A 19,037-nucleotide genomic window follows, 5' to 3' on the forward strand; every position below is an offset into this window, starting at 1 on the left:
ACCAGGCTCACCAAGAAGAAAATAGAGAGGGCCCAAATAAACAAAATAAGAAACGAAAGAGGAGAAATAACAACCAATACTGCAGAAATATAAAAAATCTTAAGAAATTATTATGAACAGTTATATGCCAAAAAAAAATTAACAACCTAGAAGAAATGGACAAGTTTCTAGAAACATACAGACTGCCAAAAAGGAATCAAGAAGGAACAGATAATCTGAACAGACTGATCACTAGAAGTAAAATAGAATCTGTAATTAAAAAAAAAACCTCCCTGCAAACAAAAGTCCTGGACCCGATAGCTTCATTGGGGAATTCTACCAAACGTACAAAGAAAAACTTACACCTATCCTTCTCAAACTCTTCCAAAAGACTGAAGAGGAAAGAACACTCTCAAAGTAATTCTATGAAGCCACTATCACACTGATATCAAAACCAGAAAAAGACACTACCAAAAAAGAAAATTACAGGCCAATATCTTTGATGAATATAGAAGCAAAGATTGTCAAAAAAGTTTAGCAAACCAAATCCAAGAACACATAAATAGGATCATACACCATAATCAAGCTGAATTCATTCCAGGGTCACAAGGATGGTTCAACATATGAACATCAATCAATGCGATACACCACATGAACAAAAGAAAAGACAAGAAACACATGATCATATCAACAGATGCAGAAAACGCATTTGACAAAATTCAACATCCATTCATGATAAAAACTCCCACCAAAGTGTGTATAGAGGTAACAAATTTCAACATAATAAAAGTCATTTATGACAAACCCATAGCCAACATAATATTAAGTGATGAAAAGCTGAATTCTGGAACAAGGCAAGGATGCCCACTTTCATCACTTCTATTCAACATAGTATTGCAAGTCCTAGCCACAGCAATCAGACAAAAAAAAGAAACAAAAATATCCAAATTGGAAGGGAAGAGGTAAAATTGTCATTATGTGCAGATGACATAATACTCTATATAGAAAACCCTAAAGACTCCACACAAAACTATTAGAACTCATAAATGAATTCAGTAAGGTAGCAGGATATAAGATCAATATAGAGAAATCTGTTACATTTCTTTACAGTAACAATGAAACACCAGAAAGAGAAAGTAAAAAACAATTTTGTTTAAAATCATATCAAAAAAAAAAAAACCTAGGAATAAGCCTAACCAAGGTGGTGAAAGACTTATACGCTGAGAACTATTAAACACTGATAAAGGAAATCAAAGATGATTCAAGAAAACGGAAACTTACCTCATGCTCTTGGACTGGAAGAAATAATATTGTTAAAATGCCCATACTAGCCAAAGGAATCTACAGATTTAATGCAATCCCTATCAAATTACCCATGACACTTTTCACAAAACTAGAATAATTCTGAAGTTTATATGGAACCACAAAATATCCAGAATTGCCAAAGCAATCCCGAGGAAAAAGAACAAAGCTAGAGGCATAACCCTTCCAGACTTCAGATAATAATACAAAGCTACCATAATCAAAACACCATGGTATTGCACAAAAACAGACATATGACTCAATGGAACAGAATAGAGAGCCCAGAAATAAACCCACACACCTACAGCGCATTAATCTTCAACAAAGGAGGCAATAATATACAAAGGGGAAAAGACAGTCTTTTCAGCAAGTGGTATGGGAAAGCTGGACAGCCACACATAAATCAATGAAGTTAGAACACTGCCTTACACCACACACAAAAATAAACTCAAAATGGCTTAAAGACTTAAATATAAGACATGACACCATAAAACTCCTAAAGGAGAACACAGGCAAAACACTCTTTGACATACATTGTAGCAATATTTTCTTAGATCAGTCTCCCAAGGCAAAAGAAATAAAAGCAAAAATAAACAAATGGGACCTAATCAAATTTATAAGCTTTTGAACAGGAAAGGAAACCATAAACAAAATGAAGACAACCTACAGACTGGGAGAAAATATTTGCAAACGATGCAACTAACAAGGGCTTAATTTCCAAAATATACAAACTGCTCCTACAGCTCAATATCAAAAACACAAACAACCCAATCAGAAAAATGGGTAAAGGGAATTCCCTGGCAGCCCAGTGGTTAGGACTCTGTGCTTTCACTGCCTAGGGCGTGGATTCAACCCACTGATGGGGGAACTAAGATCCCACAAACCGCATGGCACGGCCAAAAAAAAATGGGTAGAAGACCAAAACAGACATTTCTCCAAAGAAGACACACAGATGGCCAACATGCACATGAAAAGATGCTAGAGAAATGAAAATCAAACCTACAATGAGCTATCACCTCACACTGGTCAGAATGGTCATCATCAAAAAGTCTACAAATAGGGCTTCCCTGGTGGTGCAGTGGTTGAGAGTCCGCCTGCCGATGCAGGGGACACGGGTTCGTGCCCCGGTCCGGAAAGACCCCACATGCCACGGAGCGGCTGGGCCTGTGAGCCATGGCCGCTGAGGCTGCGTGTCCGGAGCCTGTGCTCCGCAACAGGAGAGGCCACAACAGTGAGAGGCCCGCATACCGCAAAAAAAAAAAAAACTTGTTCACAAATGTCTATAGCATCATTATTCACAATAGCCAAAAGGTGGCAACAACCCAAATGTCCATCAACTGATAGGTAGATAAATAAAATGTGATATATCCATCCAATGGAATATTATTCTGCAATAAAAAGGAATGAAATACCTATACATGCTACAACTTGGATGAATCTTGAAAATATTATGCCAAGTGAAAGAAAGCAGTCACAAAGGACCACAGATTATATGATTCCATTTATATGAAATGTTCAGAACAGGCAATTCTATAGACAGAAAGTAGATTAATGGTTGCTTGGTACTGGGCGGGGACAGAACAGGGGAATAAGAGGGTGATAGCTAAAGTATACAGGGTTTCTTCTTAAGGTGATGAAAATATTCTAAAACTGACTGTAGTGTTGATGCACATGTCTGTGACTATAGTAAAAACTACTGAACAGTACACTTTAAATGGGTAAATTGTATGGTATGTAAATTATATCACATTTAAGCTGTTACAAAAAACAAATAATCAAATCACTACTATAAAAATCATGGTTTTCTTACAAACATCATTTAAACTGAGGTCCATTCAATGGCCTGAAAATACTTTTTTCAAATTAAAACAGCATTTTTTTCCCCAAGACTTTCAACCTTTACATTTTGGGGCTTTGTTATGATACAGTTCCTCTAAAAATAGCATTTTTACTATTAACCTTCCCTTCCCCTATGCTACTTGTTGGAAAGTTGCTACGAATTCTTACGCTTTGCCCCTCTCCATTTAAAAAAGAGGAAGGAGAGAAAGAGATTTAATTTTTTTTTTTTTTTCGGTACGCGGGCCTCTCACTGTTGTGGCCTCTCCCGTTGCGGAGCACAGGCTCCGGACGCACAGGCTCAGCGGCCATGGCTCACGGGCCCAGCCACTCCGTGGCATGTGGGGTCTTCCCGGACCGGGGCACGAACCCGTGTCCCCTGCATCGGCAGGCGGACTCTCAACCACTGCGCCACCAGGGAAGCCCAAGAGATTTAATATTTAATGTATGTCTTTGATGCCTGATATTGTACATTCTTAATTTAACTTAATCACATTTACCTCCGTTTTATAAGTGGGAAAACAGAAGCAGAGAAGTGATTTGCCCAAAACCCTAAATGTACAAGGAGCTGGAGGATTTGAATTCAAGTTTTTCTGACCCTCTTCTCACTTCAACACGCCAAACCACCTCCCTTCTCAAGCTTCTTGTACTCTAATTTCTTCAAGTTGAACCATGAGTAACAAACATGCTTACTTGGCAAGGCGAGAAGACCAATGTAAGTCTGCAGCTTCTCAAACACAGCTGTCATCTTTTTCATGTCCTGGGACAGCTCTAGATTCCTGGCTCGTAATGCAGACGTGCAAAGGGAAGCTTCACATTCTTCTTCTAAACTAAGAATGGGCAGATTTTATAAAAGTGAGCATCCTGAACGATTTTCAACTAGCTATAAGAAACCATCTAAATTCTCAAACATCTATATCCAAAGAGAGAATTTACCAAAAAAGGAATTTGATCTCATTTACAAGGTTCCATTTTTTATACCATAATACATACACCTGCTTGCTGCAAACGCCAATGCAGCAAAAGACGACTAAATGGAAGAAAAAATAAAGGGAGGTGCCCATTATCTTTCCATCCTGAGAACAGCAAAAACATGTTTCCCTTCAAAATATTTTCAGGAGAAAAATATTTCATAGACTGAATTCCTAAAGAGAATTAATTACACAGGAACTAGGAGAGAAAATCATTGAGAAACCTTTTTCAGTGTATGTAGGTTCAAAAGTCAAACAGATTGGAAAAAACAATCTATAGGCTCAATACAAAAATAAATGCTTAACATTCATAAAATACATTTTACCATTTTCAATTTTAAATGGTGCTTTGGAAAACTTAATTATAAGGTTAAAAAAACTACATTGACTCTTAAGAGTGTTTATTTAAAATGTGCAGTAATCAAGTAAAATGCTTTTTACACAAAGCTACGAAAGTTATTAGCACAGAATGATAATCATATCCATTCCCTTGACCTTGCCTCTTCTATTTATTTATAGCAAACAGCTTCATTCGGTACTAAGCCCATTTACTACTAATGAACATGTCATCTTGTCAACTAAAGTGGTATTTAAACCAATGACCAAAAAATTGCCTAAAAACATAAATACCTGATAACATAGGGCTGAAGGCATATGGAACAGAACATTCCAAGAATAGGAATCTTAAATCAAGAAAGGACTTATCCAGTGTTTCTAAAAATGTAATAGTGAAAAAATAAATTAAGATAAAATAACAATGCTTAACTGTTTCAAGTAGTAAATACCACTTTTGCAATGGTTCTTTTTTTTTTTTTTAATAGGAGAAAAAAAAATTTAATTACATATGTAGGGGAGTCCACAAAGACATTGAGACTCAAGGGCAAGTGGGGCAACTGAGGCTTATATATGCCATCCTGAGGTAAGGAATGGGATAGGAGCCTGGAGAAGGGGAAGTCACAGGATGATAAGAAGAGCAGATGTTTGGCAATTAGAAGTTTTGCAATGGTTCTTAGAGTCTTTTCAACGTAAGCCAAATCAATAAAGTGTATTCAATTTAGTGTTAAACTTCCAGAGTCAATTTTCAAAAAAACTTTAATTATACTGAACTAAAACATTTAAGGATCTGAATGAAACTGTTTGTTTGTTTCAATAGTTTACTTGTTTCAAAATGTTCATTTGTTTCATTAGTTTGTCATAATTCCCTGATTCCTAAAATTCTGTCATGTGCACAAATCATAGAATTCAGTTACTGAAATGCCTTTGTTAGGTTAGAATTAGGAAATAAGATGGAAATAAGATGGCTCTTAACACATTAATTTTTAATAATAAAATTTCATATTATTGAAAAGCTAAAACCTACTACTTTAGTTTTTTTTTTTTTTTTTTTTTTTTTTTTGCGGTACGCGGGCCTCTCACTGCCGTGGCCTCTCCCGCTGCGGAGCACCAGCTCCGGACGCGCAGGCCCAGCGGCCATGGCTCACAGGTCCAGCCGCTCCGCGGCACGTGGGATCCTCCCGGACCGGGGCACGAACCCACGTCCCCCGCATCGGCAGGCGGACTCCCAACCACCGCGCCACCGGGGAAGCCCCTACTACTTTAGTTTTACAAGGACTTAAATACTATAATTACTTGTATATTTTCAACATCTGTAAGTTATTCATCTACGTATTTCCTAAACCTTATTTTGCAATATACTATACTACATATATGCTCTTATTTCTCCTATGTATTATTATTATTATTGTATTATTTTTTTATTACTTTTTTTAAAGACTAAATCTTAGGATGAAAAGATTTAGATGAATTAGGACTCTTGGTAGTTTTAGACCAAAAGTATCAAAATGTACAAGGAGTATTCTCAAATTTCCAATTACATAAATTATTTTCTCTTGCCTTTCTAGAAATGTTTAAGATGGAGCATTTAAGGCTACTTAATGACATATCCTATGAGGGCTGAAGTATGTACACAAAGTTTTTACTTTATAACTTAAATAAATCACCAATAATAAAAACAATATACTATTTCAAAGAAACCTAAGGATTATAAATTGCAATGTAGAGGTTAACTATTATAACACCCACCTAGATGTTTATAGTAAAAGGATAAAAAACACCCCAAAATGAAATATTTCCTTCAATAAATGTGTCATTCACAATCATTAAAAATACTGGTTCAGGGCTTCCCTGGTGGCGCAGTGGTTGAGAGTCCGCCTGCCGATGCAGGGGACACGGGTTCGTGCCCCGGTCCGGGAAGATCCCACATGCCGCGGAGCGGCTAGGCCCGTGAGCCATGGCCACTGAGCCTGCGCGTCCGAAGCCTGTGCTCCGCAACGGGAGAGGCCACAACAGTGAGAGGCCCGCGTACCGCAAAAAAAAAAAAAAAATACTGGTTCATATTGCATTATGTGGTTATAGTAGTAATCTCAGTACAGAATACTGAAAAAACCCTAGCTGACAAACTACAATTCAATTTTCTTAAATATAAGTTTGTGCTGCTCAAACCATGACTTTCCTTTTTCACAAAAGTCCAAATTGGTTGTGGTGCAGAAAGGTCAGGCAGATCACAAGAAGCACATGTTATTACTTTAGTAACTCCAGCACAGCTCAGATGATACCTCGCAATTCCCCAAGCTCCCTGGCCCAGAGGGTAAGTACCTTTTTAACTGATAAGGAAGAATCTTCCTAAGAAAACATATGTAAGAGGTTAAATGCTCTGAAAAAGTTTTCAATTTCACAGTTGTCTCCTGGAAAAGAAAAAATTTCAAGGTTAATAGAGTCATTCGAAAAAGAAGAGCTCCCATTTCCAGAAGTAAAACATAGAAGAAAATTACCAGGACAGTCACAGTATCCTCAGTAATACTTTCAAATAAATGAAGCATTCCTTCCTCTAGAGGGCGGACATAGGATGCATTTTCATGAAGATACTGTGAGAACTAAATAGAAGGGAAGGAATTGTGAGTTAAATCACTGGAAAATAAAGAATAGCAAAACATTTGTAAATGGACTCGCTGAGTTTTAAACCTAAATTCTTTTGCAAACTTTTTTTGGGAAATCAGGCTTTTACACAGAGCTCCCCTCTAAAATCCTAGCTATTATTCCCAAGTCCCCATTCCATTGCAAAATGAGGAACTAGAAGAGGGATGACATAATTAATGACCAGGCATGAAGCAAATGGGGAGGGGATACTATTTACAACACAGTACCAACAGGCCTTCTTCTCTAAACAACTGCTTCTTCATAGGGGTCCCAGTTAAAAAAAAAAAAAAAGGTTTGATAATCAAAACTGTATGACAGATTTTTGTGTTATATAACTCATTTAATTTAACTCATTTTTTAGAAGCAAAAGACTTTTAAGTACAGTTTCCTATTTTCACTGTATACAATGTTCAAGGTTAACAAATTCCAGGAATGTAATTATCATCAAAATGAGAATATAAAAACTTTTATAACTGTCATGGATACTGTAATATTTACAAAGGACTAATTCAGTATGAAGAATAGATTCAGAAAAAGATTCCCCAGGCATTTAGACAATTGAGAAGCAAGAAGTTAATTTTTCACTTGTGAAACATCTCAGTTTTCTAAATACTGTATAATGGCTCAAATTTCTTTTTCTCCGTATAGAAATGTAAGGTCTCATTTTGCAGATAGGTGATTCAATTGGCCCTACTGCAAACTACACAGATATATGGCCCTGGGAAATTCAGTCTCTCTGGGCTTCGATCTTTAGAGCTGTAAATAAGTTGAACTCTAAGCTCAGGTATAAACGTCTACTTTATGATTCTATGAACAAATCTAAACGCTTTGGTCATCTTTTAACAAATGGTTTCTGAATCTTCAGTAATACAGACTTAATAGAAAATCACATAGGGCCTTTCAGAGGCCAAAGCACCAAGGGTAAAATATTGAGAAAAATAGGAATTCTGCAAAGTAATGAAATGTTTCTATTAAGATTAACGTATTTGATTCTCGCTGTGTGGGCATAATATGGCAACAAGCTAAAATAAAGTAATGGCGGGAATTCCCTAGTGGTCCAGTAGTTAAGACTCAGCACTTTCACTGCTGGGGTCCAGGTTCAATCCCTAGTTGAGGAACTAAGATCCCGCAAGCCAGATGGTGTGGCCAAAAAACCCCCAAAACCAACCAACCAAATAAATAAATAAATAAAATAAAAAGTAAATAAAATAAAATAATGGACAAAAAATCAGTGGAAAAAAATGTTTTTATATTATAGGAAGTATAAAAGAAAATATAACTACATTAAAATGCTGCAGTTCCATTTTCCTTACTGAGGTCATTTGAAAGCTTTTTCCCACGGTGATATTAAAGAGCATTTCAAAGGCCCAAAGTTTAATTTTTATGACCTTCAAAAGATTTGTAGAGTCAGATGAAAATTGATGAAAAGCAAGCATCTGCTGAGGGCTTCCTATGAGTACTGCAGCATGACGACAATGGTAAGAGCTAGCCTTTACTGAGTACTTACTATGCGCCAAGCACTGTTCTTAGCACTGTACATGTATTATCTCATTATCCTCAAACATACATACCTGTGGGGTAGGTACTTTATCCTCCATTTTCAAGATGCACAGAGAGGTTAAATAAACTGACCAAGGGGACATAGAAAGTGGCAGAACTGGGCTACCACCCCAGAAGCATGACTCCAGAATCTAAGCCTTTGCTATACTAACAGGATCTGTGGACATAAATACTATTCAAACCCTGGAAATACTGCATGATGCACACACAGACACCAAAAAAAAGCTGATGAGAAGAATCAGGTAAGCAGAGAGTGGCATGACTCACTTCAGACACCACAGTATGGGGCACTTAGAGTTCATCTATTACAAGCCCCCTAATTTCCTCCCTTCAAGATGGCCCCAATAATCCCCACCTCCTGCTATTCTTGGCTCTGAGTAACACCCACCCTCACACACTGTGTCAGGGCCAGTCTGTGTTACCAGTACAATATGGCAAAAGTGGTGGTATGTGACTACGTGCATACTCCCTATGGTTTCCTACTCCATGGTTTTGCTCATGTCTTTCCCTCTCCTGCGGTGAAAAAATACCCACCCCGCTTCACTCCTCCCATGCAAATCATGCTCATTTTTCAAAGTCCAGTTAAATCACCAAAGACCCTTTCCAGACACTACCACCGACAGCAATCTCCCCTCCTTGATGACCTCATATCACTTATTGCCCATACCACTCACTCACACTAAGGTCTTTAACAACTCCCTTACTATTTCATTTCTTAAGAATCCCCACGTTTGCCATATTTTACCTTAAGGGTAAAGACTACGATTTGTAGCTTTTCCCATGTCCTCCACAGTACTTGGCAGAGGCACACAAGTGGTCTGATAATTAGTAACAAGTCTCCACGTTTGTTCAGGGCAAACAAAAGGTATCCTGAGTTAAATGTACCTTCTGATTCAATGGAGATATAGTGTCAATGGCAGAATCAACAGGAAAAATCTGAATCCTCTGTTCTGTATAGGTGTGAAAGTTCAGAAGACCCTTGACGAGATCTTGAACGAAAGCCAGGGCCTGCCCAGCGATATCCCGCATCTTCAGCTTTAAAATGAAAAGGATACAGTTAAAGTCAACTATCAAGTTATTACTCCCAAACAACTTTAATAAGTCTGCTTTTGGAGAAACATTTGAATTCTAGTATAATAATTCCTTAATTTAAATTCATTTGCTCCCACTTAGATTTTAATACTACCACCTAAGTAAATTACAATAGAAAGCCGCCAGCTTTGGTAAATATACCTCTCCACTTAACCTAGACTGTTTAAGTGCAAAACCTAAAAGAAAGGTATGACTTAAAAATCAGTGCATCCCACAATTCAGTTCTAATGTTATCGGACAAGAGACAGCAAAAATCTATATTATTTACAAATTCAAAAAACAGCGAGTTTCACAATTTTTAAGAATGTATGAGGAAAGAAAGTAAAAGTTAAACGCAATGGTTTGGTGCACTAAACAGAGGCCCAAACAACTAATTGGTGTTTCTGAAAAGTTTGACACACACATCACTGAAAATAAAAACTTCATCTTTACCTGATGTCTCCTATTGTGGACTGGAACGTTCAGAGCATTGTACTGACTATATTCTACAAAACAAAAATGGCTGTTCATTAAGTCATTTTACATTTACGAAAAAAGAGCTTAACTGAGAAATAATAAATGCTCACCCCATTTCCCAGCTTCTCTCCCGCTCAGCCCCTTCCCTTCCTGATCACTGCAGTGCACTCTGCACAGGCCTCTTTGTACTATGCACCCCTCATTCCCACCACTCCCAACAGGGGGGCTCATCCATCCCAGTTGGGTCAATCAGTTGGTGCATCAGTTTCTCTCCCCAGATCTAGGCTTTTATTCACAAATGTACACATCAGTAGGTAAAGAGATGCACACCAATCTGTTAGAATATTAAGCCACAACAAAGTTACCGTCAACATCTTTCCCATAAACCTGCTCCCCGTCTGCCTCTTTGATTTCTGTCAGCTGTACCACATCATTCCACCACACTGCCTCCTGTTGCTCCCTTGCCTCCCTGCATCTCCCTGACAACTCAGGCTCCAGCCCCCATCACAGCACACCAGGACTATCATCACAACAGCATCAGCCCCCTTCTCCCATTCCAGGGTAGTCTGCACTCTGTTGCCAGATGAACTTTGTGAGTGCACAAATTTCACCAAGACATTTCCAAAAGCTTCTGCAACAACCTACTGACTTGCAAATTAAGCCCCCCCAAGCCCTTTGCCCAGAACTTGAGGGTCCAGCCCCACCCTCCCTTTCAGAACTTACCCATCATTGGCCTCCACATCCCACCCACTCTGGCCTCCAGTCATACTTAACTAATTACTGCTGTCAGGCCCTGACAGCACCTTTATCCTACATAACCACACTCCATGCAATTCCCTGGCTCATTCTCCCTCACCTCTCTTACCAATAAAACCTACTTTTGCATCCTGGCCCAACTCAAAGCACACTTCTTCCAAAAGGCTTCCCCAAACAACCCCACCAGTAGTAATCATCCTTACTCTGAAACCCCAAGAGGTTCTTCATGGAATAGCTTAGCTTATATTTTAGATATTTCTCTACCTTATTTCTTCCCTACTGGACTATAAATTCCTTGAGGGTAGGTAGAGATTTTTGTCTTATACGTTTTTGCATATCCTGTGCTCCCCACCCATTTAGACTTTCAGTAAATAATCTCTAAATATTTCGGAACTAAAAGTAGTAACCTACTTGTGACATGGTAAGAACCTAAAATAGGGTGACAACTAGTACTGGAAAAGAAAGGATAAACCCAAAGAGACTCAGAAGGAAATGATTAGAACCTGATGACTAAGGAATAAGGGGAAAATGAAATGCCAAGGTTTTAAGCCTAGTGGATCAAAGTATGCTGGTGCTATTTCCATTAATGTAGAAAGCAGTAACAGGTGTTGTTTTCAGATGAATTTAGGTTTTTGATATAATAATGACATATGCTGATTTCAGTGTTAGAGCAAACTACTATTTTTCTTTGGTGTCTTTTCTTCCCTCTTTTTTTAGGTCTTCCCTAAGAAAAATTGAGAAGAAGTCAAAAATTAATTTCAATGATATAATTGTAAAAAAGGAAATGTGTACTAATTTAAATTTAAGTTTCCGGATCAAAACAATTGTTTTCTTTGTCTTCAAGGTTTAGATTTAATACCTGTCTAAAGGTTACAAATTTGGCATCTGTTATATATGTAAGTTGATTTTTCTTTTTTTAACTTCTTTTTGTTGCTCTTGGCTGTGTAAATTACCAGACCATTCCCAGGATGAGCAGGAAGCAGGGCTTACCCAAGTCAACTCCCTAACTATCTCTGGGGATTGTCCAAAGGGCAGGAGATACCAGGCTAAGAAGATTCACCTCCCACCCATCCTGCTACTCCTCTCCCACCTTGCCGCCCACCATGATCAAATTTTCTTGTACAAATATTCAGGTACTTTATGTGAAGGTTGGTTTTCACCTTGGGATATGTTAAATACATGCAATTAAAAAATGTGGCTTTGGGCTTTTTCCAAGAAGCCTAGCTTCAGAATAGTTATGTGACAAATTAAAATCTCCGTATGAAACATGAAGGCCAAAGCTGATCAAAAGGACAAAAAGAAAGCAACCCTCTGTTAGGCCAAAGAGATTTTCTGCCAAATAGATTACAAATTATTTTAATTAGTTGGCTATCATAAAGAGGTTCAGAGTTGCAAATAATGGAAAACTGTACATAATACCTACTTGTATCATTAAAAGGTACTTTTTCATTGATGATTGATAAGGATTCCTCTAATCTACTTGACAAATCTTCATGAAGATTCTTTAACTGTAACTGACTGAAAGAAAAAATACAAAACCACATTATCAATAGACAGTAGGTCATGATTTGCTTGTTACCTCAACAGCTGGTACCAGGCTTTCAGAGGATGGTACCTGACATCTGGGATACCCTTGGTAGTAGAGAGTTGTTAAAAAAAAAAAAAAATGAAGATAAGAAAAATACTAAGCCTTGATTCTAAAGCTCCTGAGACTCCTGCTGAATGACTGGAAGTTTCAAAGAATTTATCACAGTCCCAATATCTTATACAATTTTAAGTTTATCTCCCCAAGCTCAAAATAATCTTAGAGCCATTTCAAACTCATAAATTTTCTCTTTACAACACATAAATATTTGTCCAAGTATTATGGTAAACGTTTTTAAAGTATTAAAGCGTTTTTTTTCTCTTGAGCTGAAAATCTGATCATTTTGGGTTTTGATTCAATTAAGACCATAGATACACCATGCATGTTCAATGCAACTAAACTGAAAAAATGCACTTGATTGATCTTATTAAAACCTAAAATATGTCATTTATCAAATAAATGTTGGTGCATGCTCTTACTACCTAGAGATAAGTAATATTTTAAAATGTAAATATCTCCAAATTATCAATAGATTGCATAACCTCATTTTATTTAAAATTATTTAAAATTAAAAGGTTGACACCATGATCATTAGTCAGTTTTCCTGACTAATGAGAAGGCCTTCTCTTTAGAGTAATCTAAAACAGAAAGGACCCAGTCCTCAGTACTGGAGCCCCAGAATGCCATCTGCCACAGTCCAAAACATCTGCAGGCTGAGGACTAACGCACAGGCCACTCTACAAAGAATTCATAAGGTCCCACAGATAACAAAACTGAAAAGGACCGTGGAGACGATCTACTCCTGTCTCATTGCAAATGTGAGAAAATGAAGACAGAGGAGCTACTACACCAAAACTCGGGTCTTCTGATTCTCACTTCAGGGCCCCTTGGAATTCACGTTTCCACATACCATTCTTCTGTCCGAAGTCGACATTCCTTGGCCTCCTTTTCTAGAGTCTGAGATTTTACCTGAATTTTAGAAGGAAAAAAAAGCACAGGGAACTCTACTCAATATTCTGTAATAAACCTATATGGGAAAAAAATCTGAAAAAGAATGAATATATGTGTATGTGTAACTGAATTAGTTTTCTGTATACCTGAAACTAACACAACACTGTAAATCAACTACACTCCAATAAAATTTAAAAAAATAAAAAAATTTTAAAAATAAACTATGCCAAACTATATTGTTTGGCTTTCCATTTTGAAATGCTACAGGTAGAGAAAAAATTTTTCTACCCTTTTTTTAATTTTCTGGTTTTCCCCTATAAATTTTATATAGCTATTTACTTGAAATTGTGTTCAATTTGCTAGAAATGTGGTGTGACAAATATAACTAACCAAAATTATATGCATATTGGTCTGTCAAAAAAATAAAAAGAAGAGCAGAGGGCTCAGGCCACAGATGTGAGCTCGCTGCGGAGACGCTGCAGGCAGCAGTCCTGCCTTGAATGGCTAACTTTTGTTCTATAAAGCAGGTGGATGATTTCCAAAAGCCTGGACTATTTTTTCACATGCTCTCACCAACGGCGGGTCTTACCTCTAGTTTAGCCTTGTCATTCTGCAGCTTCTCGATGGTTTCCATGTACTTCCGGGTCAGGCCATCGACCACAGCTTGGTGCTGGGCCGCTTCCATCTCCAGAGTGGCCAGCCGACTCCTTAGCTCTGCTTCCACGTGCTTGTGCTGCTCATCGGCTTCAAAAAACTGAAAAGAAAAGATCATGGCGTCTTCTCACAACATCCCAATATATACAAATGAAGAGAAAACAACTGCAGCGACTAATCATTGAGCAACTTCCATAAGGTTCCATATGCTCACTGTGCAAAACCACACAGGCATGAGCTCGGTGGAGCCTCACGGCAGGTCAGAGGTGGTGTACTTGTAATCCCTCCTTTACAGATGGGGAAACAGAAGCTTCAAGGGATGACCTAACTTGTCAAATGTCTCACAGTCACAGACTGACTTGTACCTCCTTCCTCCCAGGCTCATGGATTTCTATTTTAAACCATTTCTGGCACACAGAAAACTCAACTGACCAGGGTATGACTTTTCTGTTAGGCTGACTTCTGCAATTAAATAATCAAAAATCAAACAGGTGTTACTCCTGAAGCAGGTAAGGCTCCTTTCCTTAATGAGAAGCCAGTAGTAATTAAGAATTATGAATACTTAACAGAAAATTCATGAAGTCAAAAGTTCATTTTGTAAACATTTTCAAAGACTGAGAATGCATATTTATTTTCCACTGTTTGACTATGCTCACCATTTCACACAAAAAATCAGGAGGCATAGTTGAATACACTACCCTATGACTCTTAAAATATGCTGAATGGTTTGGAGCAGACACTGATTACTCAACATTCCACAAATATTTGAGGGCCTGCCATGAGTGAGGCCCTGTCATGAGGCTGGGCAGACAAAACCGACATGGTCTATACACTAATGAGACCTTAAAGACTAACAGGGAAACAGATAAAAACCAACTAAGCTATCATAAATTAAAAAGCAAACACTACTTATTGATAAGCCCCCATCCAACCACCTCCTATATAAAATGAAGAGTGCCCAGTATACTTCTTTATTGTTAACTTATGAAGTTATTCTGCTGTACTCTGAACAAGTGTATATTCAAAGCACACATCCGTATTAAAACATGAATGAGATCTAAGAAATGAATGAATGACAGTGACGTATGTACCTAAGGACCACAGGAAACATTAAAACACCCACCCATACACAAAGCACTCTATCTTGCACTGGTTTTTCCACATTGCAGATCATACAACCCATTTTTAAATTCATATGGAAAAACAGAAAGATTTTCTCACTTGTATGTGCAACCGTTCATTCTCTTCTATCTTCTTTTGCAGGTCTTCATCAAAGACACTCTTCTGCTCTTGACTCAACTGAGAAGAAGATTCTCCACTTTTCTGATGGAAAGAATAAGTTATGTCCACATAACTTTCATCCTTTAGAGAAACATCCTAAGGTACACAGATTCTCTATCACCTTAGTAGCTTGTCTCTTCTACGTGTTCACCATTCTCAAACAATCCTGCAAAAGGTATACAGTCCATCATTTAACTTTTCCTATGTGACACAAGTTGGAACTGCAAATATTGCAATGAGCAGGAAAGCTTAAAAAAAAGAGAGAAAATAACAGATAAGGCTCACTATTCTTTGCAGATGAATTCAGGAGTAGTTCTTTTGGAAGACAGAGCAGACCCAGAAAGCTAGCAATACAAATATGCTAATAAATATCATTTCAATTGATCTTTTGGTTTGGGAAATGACAGTTTTACCAATTCCATGAGTCTGAGTTGTTAAAACTCCTTTAAGAAATTAACAGCATTCACAAAAACACATTTATACAGAAGTTCACATAAATTTCTAATTTAAAAAACATAAGATAAAGCTATTATAAATAAACAGAAGGAAAAAGCTCAAAGATTATGAAAAATACTTGCCTTTTGCCTTTTTACCAATATTAACTTTTTCTACATAGAACAGCACTATTTAAGAGCCAATAATGAACATCTGTTTTCATGGAATACACACAGAAGTGAGACTATTCAAGGGGCAGCCTAACAATGAACTGTTCAGACATCAGTCACCACCCTCCTCTGCCTTTCTTGTGCTTCACTCCTCACTTAAAATGAAGTCATTTACTGATCCAATGTGAACCAGTGATTAGAAAGCCCTTTGAAAATGGAGCAGCTATGTAACAAACAGACAAACAAATAAACATTAAATGCAAACACAAGAGGTATGTGCACACAAGGAACACTGTTGAATGACATATTCTGGGTCCTTAGTGCTTCCAAATGTGGAAAGCTCTTATTAAAATTAATTCAGGGCTTCCCTGGTGGCGCAGTGGTTGAGAGTCCACCTGCCGATGCAGGGGACACGGGTTCGTGCCCCGGTCCGGGAAGATCCCACATGCAGCGGAGCGGCTGGGCCCGTGAGCCATGGCCGCTGAGCCTGCGTGTCCGGAGCCTGTGCTCCGCAACTGGAGACACCACAACAGTGAGAGGCTCGCGTACCGCAAAAATAAATAAATAAATAAATAAAATTAAAAAAAAAAAAATTAATTCAGAAGTAATTATACCCAAATCTCTGCTAAAACAGCCCTGGGAGAGGATCTCACTAACCTGGGGAGCATGTTTGAAATACAGATGGTTATTCCCTCCCCAAGGGTCTTTCAGAATTTCCAGAGCATGTGTATTTTGACAGTTTCCCAAGTGATTCTAATACATAGCTGTTTTGCCCTCTCTCTTCCCCATTTATTTGAAAATTACCACTCTAGAGAATTCCTCCATGTAGGGGAAATGCATATGGAAATGTACTAACACATAATTATGTCAACTGCCCATCATATGGCAAATACAGTCCTGGGTACTTTTACATGATCCCATTTAATCCTGACAACAAACCTGAGAGTATCTTTCCCACAACTGAGGTTGCAAGGCTAAACAATTTGCCTAAAGTCATAGAACTATAAATGGCAGACAAAGAATTCAAGCCTGGGCTCAACTCCAAAGCCAGCACTCTTCCCTCCACACCACGCTGCTTCAGAGTTACTGCGGGCCTTCTTCCCTCCAACCATTCTATTATTATTGCCTCAATCCACACATTTGCGGGGTGCTGTTCTACAAACATGCAAGACTTTTAAAGACTCAATCACTAGCTCCTGCCCTTAAAAAAGAAGCAACTTCTAAATCACAGAAAGATCAAAAGTACTGGATCATCCATCTTAGAGTAATCAGAATCTCACCTCACAACATAAAACCAGAAGGGAAAAAATCATAATTACATCTCAGGACAATAATACCAAATTGAACTCCTAAGAATAAACACCCGAAGAAAATACATCTGCAACAAACTTACAAGCCTAATGTATGAGCACTTCAACTGCTACTTTCACAGACAGCAGCTACACTTTGACAATGTTTCTCATTCTATCTGCCCTACCTTGGGTTAATGGCAACTCAGTATAACTAAAAAATATCCATAATTTTAACCAATATGAGATACTCCCTTCACTTTTCTCAGTCACTAAATCAACTATGTGCATGTTGGCTCCTAATAAATTCTTGAAAACTCACTTCCATATGAAAATGCCTCTAATACTGGTATATATTAATAATAAATGTCTGCTTTCTTAACCCAATATCCAGGTGTAATAATGGAACTTTAGAGTATTTGGAGGTGAGGTCTTCTGTTAAAACCAGGATGGCCTGGAGATGTCTGTACCTAATGACAAGGTCACACTAACTTGCTTTTACTTGACCTACCTTGTTTTTCTTGCCTCGGGGTTCACTTAGAGCCAGCTCATCTTGAAGTAGCTCTACTCTCTTGGCAAGCTGCAGATTTCGGAATGTCAAACTATCCATTTCCTGCTGTAGTTTTCTCAGTGATTGATCCTTCATTTTCAGTTGTTCCTACATCAAAGTGAAAAGAGACCATTCCTTGTAATTTGGCCTTAACATTTAAAAATAATGGGAAAAAAAATTTTTTTCTTTCACCAAAATATAATCAAAACCTCTTGCTTTAAGGAATTCAAGTTGTATGTTTATCATTACAGTTCCTATGTTTTTAGGTCTGTTTTGTGGCAAAATCATTTTCTGGCCAAACCAAGCATATTTAAAAATAAAACTAAAGGAGTATATATACTGAAGTAACAGTCATCGACTTAGAGTAAAATATCCATAACTATGTGTTGTTATGTAATGTTCTTATACTTGTGTCTGGCAGTGAGGAGATGCAAAGTCTGAGGCTACAATTTTATAAACTTGAAAGTTTAAAGAGAACCTCAGACTCCTGATGATGCCCTTTAGTAAGCAAGAATGGAAGAAATATATTTGTATTCACTATTTCCTATAAATCCTCCTTGAATTTAAGTCAGTCAAAATGAAGTCTTTTTAATACATTTTAAATTATTCTGATTTGTCAAAGATAAAAATCAATATTATCCTACCACAAGAATAGTTTCAGATGTCTTAAAATGAAAATAGCAACAAAATCTAAACAACACATCTTCTACTGACCATTCTGTACTGTTTATACCATGGTAAGGGTAAGAAAATGGGAAACAAGAGAAATATTTAGTTTCACTCTATTTTTTTAAAAAAATATTATTCTGGGGCTTCCCTGGCGGTCCAGTGGTTAAGACTCTGTGCTTCCAGGGGGCATGGGTTCAATCCCTGGTTGCGGAATTAAGATCCCATATGCCACGCGGCGTGGCAAAAAAAAAAAAAATTATTCTAACTATATTTTCCTTACAACGTTCTGACAACTTTGTGTTCACTGGTAATCAAACACAGATGGCCATATACTACCATATATTGAAAGATCTGTGCTTTTATTACTTTCATTGAAAAACCACTATAAAGCTAAGAGGTCAAGTTTTAATGAATAGGGGATTTAAGGATATTGAAACAGCAACCTAAAAACCAGAGGCTGGTGTCTGCCATCTATTGACATTATTTGCATGTTGAGGGCACAGCTAGAGGGATAGAATATGTGTT

The 19,037-nt window shown here is 37.6% G+C and overlaps 1 protein-coding gene across 4 annotated transcripts in view; it reads right to left on the reverse strand.

The window, feature by feature from the left end:
• Window positions 1-19,037, reverse strand: part of PPP1R21 (protein phosphatase 1 regulatory subunit 21) — a 57,079-nt gene that overhangs the window by 27,547 nt on the left and 10,495 nt on the right. For all 4 annotated transcript variants that reach the window (XM_067703030.1, XM_067703033.1, XM_067703031.1 and 1 more), the window contains 10 exons: window positions 17,805-17,951; window positions 15,340-15,441; window positions 14,054-14,218; window positions 13,424-13,482; window positions 12,352-12,446; window positions 10,149-10,201; window positions 9,510-9,659; window positions 6,920-7,021; window positions 6,744-6,832; window positions 3,811-3,947 (listed from right to left, as the gene is read on the reverse strand). In XM_067703030.1, coding sequence (XP_067559131.1) covers window positions 3,811-3,947; window positions 6,744-6,832; window positions 6,920-7,021; window positions 9,510-9,659; window positions 10,149-10,201; window positions 12,352-12,446; window positions 13,424-13,482; window positions 14,054-14,218; window positions 15,340-15,441; window positions 17,805-17,951 — 1,099 coding nt within the window. The remainder of the gene's footprint in view (window positions 1-3,810; window positions 3,948-6,743; window positions 6,833-6,919; window positions 7,022-9,509; window positions 9,660-10,148; window positions 10,202-12,351; window positions 12,447-13,423; window positions 13,483-14,053; window positions 14,219-15,339; window positions 15,442-17,804; window positions 17,952-19,037) is intronic.

This window comes from Pseudorca crassidens, chromosome 14, assembly GCF_039906515.1.
Source record: "Pseudorca crassidens isolate mPseCra1 chromosome 14, mPseCra1.hap1, whole genome shotgun sequence".
In the NCBI taxonomy this organism is placed as follows: Eukaryota; Metazoa; Chordata; class Mammalia; order Artiodactyla; family Delphinidae; genus Pseudorca; species Pseudorca crassidens.